At 37.8% G+C, this 12020-nt stretch overlaps 1 protein-coding gene across 2 annotated transcripts in view; it reads right to left on the bottom strand.

The window, feature by feature from the left end:
- The window catches only part of CCDC141 (coiled-coil domain containing 141), a 276321-nt gene that overhangs the window by 134298 nt on the left and 130003 nt on the right, over window positions 1–12020 (bottom strand). For both annotated transcript variants that reach the window (XM_027865848.1, XM_027865847.1), the window contains exon 9: window positions 1461–1633. In XM_027865848.1, coding sequence (XP_027721649.1) covers window positions 1461–1633 — 173 coding nt within the window. The remainder of the gene's footprint in view (window positions 1–1460; window positions 1634–12020) is intronic.

Here is a 12020-nt window from a genome sequence, read left to right as displayed (position 1 = left end):
AGGGGGATGAGATTACAATCTGTCAGGAGATTTTGATGAGATTTTTTTTGTTGCTTTGTTATGCATTGCTGTCTTGAAAAATATTTTATTATTTCACTGCTCTTCCTTTATTAGATCTGTTAGCAGGGAGAACAACTGAATACTTACTGGAAATTTTAGAAGTAACCTGTTTTGTAAGTTGATTTGTACAGAGTGACTGACCACTGAGAATTCCATAATTTGAAGGCAAGTCTGAGAGGGTCCATGCAAAATCCTGGCTGGTTGGACTACCGGGTATATATAATTATTTAAATACAGAACATCCCAAAAGTCTTTGTGCTAAATAATGTTGAAGTTTTAAACTGCACTGAGACTTTTGGGGCATGCTGTATGTGCCCTATCCACTAACAGATTGTAAATTCCATAAGGATCGTAGCATATTTCAACTTTATCTATCTATCTGTCGTCTCTCTATCTTTCTTTCTATTTACCTATCTCTACACAGCGCAATGTATTGTAAATGCTTAATAAACTTGCTAGATTGAATTACTTTTTATAATTATATGTAAACACATAATTTCTTCTATAATTTTCTTTCTACCTTCGTGACTGTTGCAGGGGTGCGGAACCTGTAACATTGAGGCCACATGTGGCCCTCAAGGGCTGCACTTGGGGTGGGGAATCTGGCCTCGAGGTTGCATTGGTAGAATCAGACCTTTTTTTCCTCCAGATCTTTTTCGTACTTGGACATATCCTTGGTGACCCACCTTTGTGAAGAGTAATAGAGAATTCCAGTACCACGAACCTCTATTCCTCTCCCTCTCCCCCACCCCCAAACCCCTCTAAACATGCACTATGGAAGTATTGACTGGACCTCATGAGAAAATTCTGCCACAGTCCTGTGCACAGGAAGAATATAAAGAAAAGTCTTAAAAAAGTATAAAGTACAGGATGAAGATAAAGAAGGAACCTAAATGGGAGTCATACCAATATGGTAGAGTGGAAAGAAATTTGGATTTGGAGCCAAAGATTCTGGATTCAAATTTGGATTCTACTCCGTTTTACCTGTATGACCTTGGACAGTAATTTTCTCTGGGCCTCAGTTTCCTTACCTGTCAAATAAGGGAGTTAGTCTAAACTAACTCTAAGGTCTCTTTCAACTCTAAATCTCTCAATCTATAATGGGAAGAATTAACCAGTGCTGCTCTGCTTGCATGTCTTCTGCCCCCTCTCAGAGAATCCTCACCAGACAGCTCGTGCATTGGTAGCAGCCTGCAGGTTCTCAGGCTGGCTTCCAGCCTAGATGAGATGTACTGTCCCCAGAAATGGGCCTGTCCTAACTTAAATAGAATCCTTTTAAGCCATGTCATTATGCAGCAAAATGTCCGAAATATACAAAATCACACCAGATTATTTTTTAACAGGTTTGTGGAAGCTGTGAAAAAGCCTGTCATATTGAGAAAGAAGCAGGCTTAACTCACCTGCAGGAATCTCCTTGGCTGATTAAAACTCGTCCCTTCTGCAAAGCATCCCCCGTGCAGTCTTTAATTTCTCGATGTAATTCCTCATGCCTCACTGCCAAGACAGGCAGGCTTAAACCCTCAGATTTAAGGAGCTTAAGGCAACCCTCAACTCTTCCAAGTATATCAAATGCCTGCCAGAGAAAACACACTTTCAGTTTCAGCATTGCTAGTTTAAAATCTACATATACCGTGCACATACAACCAGAAAAAAAATAATCTAAGTTGATAAATTTATTAATTTGATCACAACTGAACATCAAAATGTCACCTTGAAAAGAAGTATTACAGCTTTCAAAGAAGCATGCAGCAGCCTTAGAGAAACTGGCCATAGGTCTAGACTGCAAAGATGAATCTCCAAGCCATAGAACTCACTGCTTTTGTAGACCTAAAGCTATAGTAACACAAGGCAAAAATGTACAGATTGATAGAAATGGACCAGGTTGGGAAGGCGACCATGAGTACTTCTGCACGTTTTAGATGGTTGCACATTAAATGCATCAGTGAGTAAGGAATTCATTTTTATTGGTAGCAACCAAGCAACCCTGTACTGAATAGTACCCTTGTGGCCTGAAAAGAGTTAATGGAGCTTTCCAAACTTGAAATATGTCTCACTAAGATTTATAAAAGGAAACTGTCAGATTAATTCCATTTTAAACCTAAAACAAAGTAGGGGAAAATTCACTTCAGTGAATAACACATTAATTTTGTGGTGCATATTCAGGCACTGGGGAATGTTTCAGGTATTACTCTTGGTTTTGAGTTTTCTGCAAATTACTTCGCAGTGAATCTCAGGTGATATTGTCTACAAATAACTTATTTTAATGTTACATATTTCCTTAATGCATGAATGAAAGTTCAGATCAAAGCCCTTCCTAACTACATACTCCCAGTTTCTCTCAATTCCTTGAACAAAATCATTTTTTTCACTTTATACCGTAAACACAGTTCTTAAAATAAAGATACTTGAATGAAGTCAATAAGCATCTAATAAGGCTTACTATGTGCCAGGCACTATGCTGCGTTCTAGAGATATGAAAAAAGGTAAGAGACAATCTTGCCCTCAAAATGCTTACATTCTAATGGGGAAGGCAATTTGCAAACTACAGGTTAAATATAAGATACACGCATAGTAAATGCAAGGCACTCTGAGAGGCGATGGAATTAGTAGCTGCAAGCGTAGAGAGCAAGTGATTTGGGATTAGCCTTGAAGAAAGTCAGGGAAACTAAAAGGCACAAAGGTGAGGGGATGGAATATGCCAGGCCTGGGGGACAGTCAGGGCAGGCTGTGAGATAGGAGATAGAGCTTCTTATTGGAGGAACTTAGTAAGTAGGTCAGTGTTGTTAGAATAGAACATATGGAAGAGAGGAAGGCATAAGAAGACTGGAAGTGTAAGAAGGGCCAGGCTATGAAAAGTTTTAATTGCCAAAGGAGTTTATGTCTGATCCTGGAGGGAATAAAAGGAGCTCAATAAACCTCAATGAAATGTCAGAGGTTTCCAAACTTTAGAAAAATCACCTTTGGCAGCTGAGTGGAGGAGCGGATAAGGGTAGAAAGACATGATGCAAGGAAACCAGTTTAAAAAGTCTAGTATCTGGGAGACAGGGGATGAGGTTGATGAGTGAAGTAAAGGGAATGTACAGAAAAGATACTGTGAAGATAAGAACAGCAAGATTTGAAAACAGGTTGGATATGTAAGGTGACCGGAACTGAGGATGATGGTGAGGTTGTGAGCCAGGGTGACTGGAGGGATAATAGCACCCTACACAGTAATAGGGATTTTAGAAGAGGTGGAAAGAGCATTCGTTCTACTCTGGATATGTCAAGTTTGAGATGCCTATGGGACATCCAAATTCAATATTTCTGAAGGGCAATGTGGAACAGGAGTTTAGAAGGAAGGGTAAGATTGGATATGTGGAAGAATCTTCTGCCTAGAGATGATAATTGAACCCAAAGGAGCTGATGAGATCACCAAGTGAGAGAGTATCGCAGGAGAAGAGAAAGAGAGATCAGGTAGAGCCTTGGGACACATCCAGGCTTAGTGACTATGACCTGAACGAAGAACCAGCAAAGAGGATAGAAAACAGGTTGGCCACATAGGAGGAGAACCAGAAGAGAGAAGACCTGGTGAGGAGAAAGTATCCAGAAGGAGAACGTAATTAACAGGGTTAAGTACACAGAGAAATCAAGAAGAATCAGGATAGAGAAAAGGCCATTAGCTCTGGCAATTAAGAGATTACTCATAAAGTTGGAAAGGGAAGTTTCAGTTGAATCATAGGGGTAGAAACCAGATGGCAAAAAAAAAAGATTTAGCAAAGAGTGAGAGGAAAGAAAATGGACAAAGTGTAGATTGGATAGGAAAGGGAGGAAAGATATGGGACTATAGCTAGCAGGGATGGTAGGATCAAGTGATGGTTGTTTTTTTAGGGCCAGGGGAGTCATGGATATGTTTGTAAGCAGCAGAGAAGGAGATAGCCCCTGCTCTGAGGAAACAAAATGTACGTAATTTCATGGAATCTAGATTTCAGGATTAGAAAGGAACTACGAAATCATCTAGCCACATTCAATTCACTGCAACATGTGCCAGGCTTTTCCTAGGTGTTGGGGATGCAAAGAAAAAAAAGTCCCTAAACTTTCTCCAGCTTTCTTATTTTACTAATGAAGTAAGGCCCAGAGCGATGTCTTCCAAATGTCCTGAGTTTCTTAAAAGAGCTCTAAGGCCTCCCTTAAAACTAGAGGTGTGCTGGTAAACGTTTAGCAACAAAGTTAGGGGGCAGGGAGAGGGAAGGAATTACCCAAGACACACTTTTAGGTTTAATCTGCATTATTAGCATTTTCTCCATCACATTCTTAATCTTAAACAATCATCAAAACAATAAATCAAACTCTAATTGATAGATTTGCTGATTTGCAGGGTGCAAATTCTTGCACTAAAAACTTAACAATTGTCTCTTGGAGCTGATTGGAGCTGGCTCCAGCACATTCCTGCTACAAATCACACAGCCAATTATAGCAGATAGATACCCTTGGATTTTAATCCAAGGTTCCTTCTACTGTACCCCATTAACTTGTCTTTTAGAGCTCTCAGATCAGGAACAGAATTTTCAATTCACAAAATCTTTCTCACGGTGGTCTCACCCCAATACTCATGACCTTTCTGTTTCTCCATTGATTGTACGTATCACATGTAAGTTTCCTTCTCTAGCCCCCTTTTTTCAGAAGGTTCTCTGAAATAACAAACATTTCCAAACACAAAGACACACACTTCCCTCCCCCAGAAAATAAAATCCACAGAGAATCAGCAATGATTAAGAACACCTAGGAAATAACTTGATTTTAAAGGGCTAGTTGAAAGGAAGTTGTCTACTACCTTGAAGATATAGCTCTGATTTTCCAAAATAGGATGATAGGGTAGTATCAGAACTCTTATGACAGGGGTTCTTCACCTTTTTGTGTGTCAGAATTCTTTGGCAGTGTGTTATAGCCCATGACCCCTTTCTCATAAATACTATTTTTAAAGGCATACAATAAAATTACATAGAAATACAAATGACATCAAAGGTTGATGAAAGGATATAATTTTTTTCCATCCAAGTTCATGGGCCTCCTGGAAACTATCCACAGACCATGGATCCAAGATTAAAAACTCTTGACTTAAGAGAATACAGTAGTTTTTTTTAATGGTTTTTCTTCAACAAGTTGCTTTTGTTGATGAAAAAAGGATACAAGTGGAAAAGGGTTAAAAAGTGCCTTACCAAGCAGTTAGCAAGCATTTAGTAAGTGCTGATTATATACCAAGCACTCTGCTAGACCAAGGGTACAAAGTCAAAAATCAAATAGTCCCTGACCTCAAGGAGCTTCCACTCCACCAGGGGAGACAATATGTATACATATAACTATGTGCAAAATATACGTAAAATAAACATTAAGTAAATTGGTGAGTGGGGGCACTGGCAGTGGAGAGGCCAGGAAAGGCCTGATGTTGGAGATGACACTTGAGCTGAGCTTTTAAGGAAAATCTCCATTCTAAGAGGTGGAGGTGAAGAAGGAATACATTCCAGTAATCAGGAAGAGCCTATGCAAAAAATATGGAGGCAGAAGGTAGAATGCCATGTGAGGGACAGAAAGATATCCAGTTTCACTGAAAGAGTTCATGAAGGGGGGTATACATTATATGTATACATAATTATATACATTAAGGATAGAAAGGTTAGCTGGATCTTGTGAGTTATAATAATTTTTTGAAGAGCAAAGGGTGAAGAAAGGAGCTTGCAAAGAGCCTGTATAATCCAAAAACTAGATTTTAAAATACTTGAATATTTGCAACTTGGAATTTGTCTCTATGTTTCCCAAATGGTCAAGCATTTTAAATGTATTTATATAAAACATAAAGACCTTAGAAGACTCATGACCACTCAACAATTAATGCATCATTATGCTTTTAAAGATTATGAAAGAAAAGACTGATGATTTCCATGAATAAACAATTATTGAGTGAATACTCAGTTACTGGTGGGCTAGGTTCTTCAAGGGTTATAAAGATAAATAAGACATTGTCTCTACTTTTAAGGAGCCTATTTCTCTAATGTCACACAGCAGACGTAGAAACAGCCACTCGATTTCCTGACTCCAAATCTAAGCTTCCACCCACAAGACCACTTGTCCCAGAAGTGGTACCATAAATGCTACAATGGACAATCCAGAGCCTGAAGGCTCAGCGAGAAAAATACTTTCCTCAAAACACATATAATTTCCCTCAGCTAAAGCCAACCCACAAGGAGTATCCATAAGTGGAGAGAATCTCAGAAGCTTTCTTTTCTTTTTTAGGCAATTGGGATTAAGTGACTTGCCCAGGGTCACACAGTTAATAAGTGTCAAGTGTTTGGTCTGAGGTTGGATTTGAACTCAGGTCCTCCTGACTTCAGGGACGGTGCTCTATCCACTGCACCACCTAGCTGCCCCTTAGAAGCTTTCTTATAAAGCCATTGAATAGTTCTTACAGACTTTTTGTCCAAAAGGCCCACATATAGTTGGCCCTTTCTACACCTAGAGAAAGCAAAGTTAACTTAAGTGGCACAGAGACTGGTTCCATGGGTGTTCTGGCTCACATCAGCCCTGGTAGTGGTACAAGGGTATGTGTGGGTAATGGTGAATGAAAATTATCTCAAGTTGCCCTAAGTCTACAAAGTCCTGGAACGCAACAACCACAGTATGTCAGAATGTCAGAATCAGCCACAAGGAGACAAGTTTTGAAAGGATATGAAGTCTGGGTTCCTGTCCTACCTATTTCATTTCTTAAACACTTAAACATTTATACCTTCTTTCTTATTTCCCTACTTGAACTGGTTGAAAATGCTGCTTCTTAAATCATCATAAATGTAAATAGTAACAACCACATCATCCCCTTTCTTTCTAGACTTCCTACTGAATTTCCTTTGCATTTTGCATCAGGCTCAAAGTATAGTTGCCATATTTCATGTCTTTCACAAATTAGTCTAGTTACAAATGTCTAATGCTTTTTCACTTAGTCCAGTAGAATGTAAGTTCCTAAAGGGCAGTGACTTTTTCATTTCTACCCTGTATCCTTAGCACCTAGTGCAGGTTCTTATATAAAATAGGAGCTTAATAAATGTGTGTTGTTTTTCAATCACATCACCTCATAATCCACTTGAATTCAATCCCATTTCTCTTCTTCTTATAAGACAATTGGCCTCTTCCTTCAAAACATTTCCTAAATCACTCTTACTTTTCATGAAATCGTTAGCTGAAATGAACTGAGCAAAGATTTGTTGAAGCATTCAAGCACAAGATAGAGAGATGTCCAAAGGAACAGAAAAATACCATTCTTTTCCACTAATCCTTGCCAAATATAGGCCTGAGCCCTTACCATACTCATAAGGAACCTGATATGCTAGATTAAGTTGGGAAGGAATCTTTCTCATATACACACAAGGAATGGCTTAGGTTATTTACAGCAATAAGAGTATTGAATTCCACACTTAAATGCACGTGGGGATTTTAGGTAGTCTTTTTCTGTCCCTTGTGTCCAAAGGCCACGGTTTATAGGTCATATCAAATCCTTTGACTAAATTGTAGATTGTAGGCACAAAGGGAGATATAAAAATTGCCCCCTCCCATGTTCCTACCCCGAATTGGATTCTAGAACTTCCTGACTATTCCAGATATTTTTTTATTATTCTGACGCATTAGCCTAAGATGCAGAAGGAACAAAATCAGTTGCTTTTAGAAGGCAGAGGAGGGGCTTGGCTCTCCTTTTGTATGAAACTAATAAAGATCTTTTCTTCTTTTCGTTGTTAAGTATCAGATCTAGGACAGGCTGTACCAAATTACAGCTACAGATGGTATCTATACACGAGCACATTTATTTCTTCAGAGAACTTCAAAGGGATTCGTTATTTAGGTAAGAAATAATGGTATCATGTAGCATCTCTGAGAGTATATTCTGATGTGTTTAGCAACAGGGTTTGAGTCTTGATGAGGAGAATTAGCATGTGTACCACATACACACACACACACACACACACACACACATGAACATGTACATCTCTAGAACTCTGGACGCTCCCTTTTATGATCTTAGAAGTTAGGATAGAAGTTCTTACTCTTTGGCAGTCTGTGAAGCCAATGGACCCCTTTATGAAATAATTAAAATGTAGAAAATGAAATACACGGAATTCTAAAGGTAAGCAATTGTAATGAAATAAGGTTATCAAAATATTTTTTTAAAAAGAGTTTATGGACTCCTGGTTAAGAACTCCTGAGTTAGGGGGATCCTTCTGTCAAAATCTTTATAAACAAGAGGGGCTCTCACGGGGCTCTTGCACTGGTCCCATTCATTGCCAGCTCTGCCTCTAGCCAGAGACCTGACCTCTGCAGAAGACTCAGGTTTCTTCTGGGCTCTACTTTCATGACAAACAACGGAAAGCCTGAGTTCACTCTCTCCAACAACCATCCGAGATAACCCATCTCTGACAGCTCCCCATCTGAGTGGCTGGCTGCTTCCTTGCACTTGCCTGCTCACAGGTCCCAAAGCCCCATGAAACCCAAGGAGGTAACTTACACAGGAAACCTATCTAATTCTCTGATTAAGGATGTTGAGTTTTAAGTATTTGCTACTTCCTGCTTCCTAGTGCCCCAGGTAGCAACCGGACCCCTTTCTCCACTGGCTGCTCCAGCTGCCACGGCTCCAGGATGCCAGAGCATACCCTCCTTGTTAAGAGGGAAATTAGCAGGTGTTAAAGATCATAGCACCCAACTGAACTGTTGTGTTTGTCAAGTGCTAAGGTTTGGAATGAGTGTCCAGCTGCCTGAAATTTTAAAAACGAAATTTTTTTCGGTGCCAACTATGCTCAAAACCCTCAATTAGACAGATACTCAGAGTAAATAAAGATGTATGCTGTTTTGAAAGTATTCTCTGGGCACTTTTTAAAATTCAGCAGCTGGGTAGTGCCATAGAGCACAGTGCCAGGCCAGGAGTGAGGCAGACTTAAATTAAAATTTGCGACTTCAGACATTTACTAGCTGTGTGACCCTGGGCAAGTTATTTTACCTCTGTTTGCCTCAATTTCCTCACTTGTAAAAAAGGATAATAATAGCACCTACTTCACAGGGTTGTTGTGAGCATCAAATCATTGTCAAATGAGATATTTGTAAAATACTTAGCACAGTGCCTGCACATAGTAGGCACTATATAAAGGTTAGCTATAAAAATAATAAAAGTGTTTTAGAATAAATACAATAATTTTATAATAAAATATAATATATAGCAATTATACATAGCACATACTTTCACAATAACATAATGGTATAATATAATAATATTATTCATAATAATATAATATTAATATGTTTAATAATAAATATAAACAATAAAATTATAATAAAATGATATGTTATATTGTTTGTATTGATTGTTATTAATATAGTACATACTAATATATTTTTCATTTATTTATTTCATGTATTTATATTTAATAGATTTATTATATTTATCATATGTGTATTACATATTATATATTATGAATTGTTATGTATTGTGTTGTTTATATTTATTATATTTTATATAATATATTTAATATATAATATATTTAATGTATATTTCATATATTTATATTTAATAATAAAAAATTTTAGTTCTAAATTCTCTCCCTCCACCCAATAAGGTGATAAATATAAAATCCATTACAAATATGCAGTCATGCAAAACAAAATTCCACATGAGCCACAAAGGAGGCACTTCTAATATAATAATAATATTGTAGAATTGTCTTTTCACAGGGATCTCTATCACCTCTCTTCATGAATGATATGGGTGTTCTACAAGGAGACAATGTCTTATTTCTTTGAAGATTATAGCAATAGTCTATACATAGAAGTATTACTCTGATACCTGGTTATGTGCTGGAGGTGTCTGTGGGTTCCCAAAGTTTATGTCCACAAAGTACATGCTCTAATGAATGGGAAAAAGCTTCAAGGACAGGCCCAGCATCTCTTGGCCATGTCTAGGTCTGCCATCTCCATTTAGGACTTCATCTCCACTCCCTCCCCACTGGAAATTTGGCCTCCTCTGCCCAGTCTTGGTTTTATTTTGCTTTGATCTGGGCCACTGTGGCACTCTCCAGAGATCTATAATCTGCCACTGCTCACAAATCTCACTGCTCCTTTCTACCTCCCCTTTACATGTTGTCTCCCCACTCCCCATGAGAACATAAGCTCCTTGAGGGCAAGGGTTGTCATTATGCATTTATTGATATCTCATAGTGTCTGGCACAGAGTAGGAGCTTAATAAAGGATCTATCAATTTGTCTGACCAGTCTTAGCACAGAGATGTTCATCACTAGAAGTTTGGGTACAAGGCAATAAACTGGGAGTTCTGGTTGACCCATTCAAGGGATTAAAAAAATACGATATGTCTCTCTGTACTTCATGGTAGTAGCGTGGAGAAAAAGGAGGTCAAAGTCACTAGAATTCAAACAGTTCTTAGACCATATATTAACATTAATTTAATTGCTAGTGATCTTCTATAGAGGCAGCTAAGTGGTGGAGTAGATAGAGCACTGGCCCTGGAGTCAGGAGGACCTGAGTTAAAAATCTGGCCTCAAACACTTCCTAGCTGTGTGATCCTGGGGAAGCCACTTCACCCTGTTTGCCTCAGTTTTCCTCAAATGAGCTGGAAAAGGAAATGGCAAACCACTCCAGTATCTTTGCCAAGAAAATCCCAAAAGGGTCACAAAGAGTTGGGCATGAATGAAAACAACTAAGCAACAAAACAGTAACAAAAATATTTGACCACCAAGTAAGAAATAGTGATCTTATATATGATATTTGTCCAACAACCAATGAGGTTGATATAACATGTTCATATTAATATTTTCCTGTAAGTTAATCCAGAGAATTTAAGTAGTTACTTTCCAATAGAAAGGCAACTCAGAGACTTTCCTGGAAAAAAAATTAGAGAAATTGGTTGAATGGCTTTATCATGTATCCAAAGGCAGCAAGTGATGTCATTTCATGGGACACTTGGTCATATTCCTTGCACAATTTGTGTTAAACATATACAAACAAGCCACCATGAAGGTACACATAGCAAATGCAACAACATTCATTGCAGAAGATGAAGAAATGGAAAAATTGTACAATTTACAGGATCCTCCAAACTAAGTCAAAATATAACTTGATCTTTAGTGATATAAATATAAAGGTGAGATAGACAGACAGACAGATAGATATTGAAAACATTCAAAATCAAAGGATGAAAGAAGATAAATACTTAGACTTTTAAGTAGAATCCTCATGTATATTTTCTTCAAGAAGAGAATTTGAAGGTACTAAATGGGTCAGACACTAAGTGACTACAAAAATAAAAAAAAAGTAGTCTATATTTGAACCAAAAGGAAATCACTGATCATAGCATGAGCAGTCATTTTGGAATAATCTTCTGTGTGTCTTCAGATCAATGGAAAAACCAGGTTAGATGAAAAAATCAGATTAGATACTGTGTGTTCCAACGCAAGCTGCTTAAATAAGCTGTTAACTTCAAAAGAAGGGAAATGGACACAAGTAAAAATATTGAATATCACCATTTCATGGAGTAGCTAAATCAATGCAAAACAGTCTCCATAACTAGGAGATTTGAACAGCCCAGAAATTGATTCAAATGGCAAGCACTTAATATTTTTATCAAATGGAGAAAAAGGATAGTCAAGACAGATTATAAACTCATTTTTTAAAAAATGCAGAATGACCACTTGGTCATTGTGTCTAGATGACTGATGATGATGCCTGAGACTCACCTCCTGACAGAGAGGTGATAGACACAAGGAGCAGAAAGAGACATTTTTTTAAACATAGCCAATTTATGGCAATTTATTTTGCTTGGATAAGCATTTTTTTAAGTAAAGTTTTGTTTTTGCAGTAGAGTTAGAGAAAATAGATTTTTGGTCATTAAAAAATAAAATAAAAAATAAAAAAATAAAAATGCAGAGGAGGATTAGACCTAA

Source organism: Vombatus ursinus, unplaced genomic scaffold, assembly GCF_900497805.2.
Source record: "Vombatus ursinus unplaced genomic scaffold, bare-nosed wombat genome assembly UNPS02014779.1, whole genome shotgun sequence".
Classification (NCBI taxonomy): domain Eukaryota; kingdom Metazoa; phylum Chordata; class Mammalia; order Diprotodontia; family Vombatidae; genus Vombatus; species Vombatus ursinus.
The sequence above is the reverse complement of the archived record's forward strand: the minus strand, read 5'-3'. Positions and strand labels throughout refer to the sequence as shown.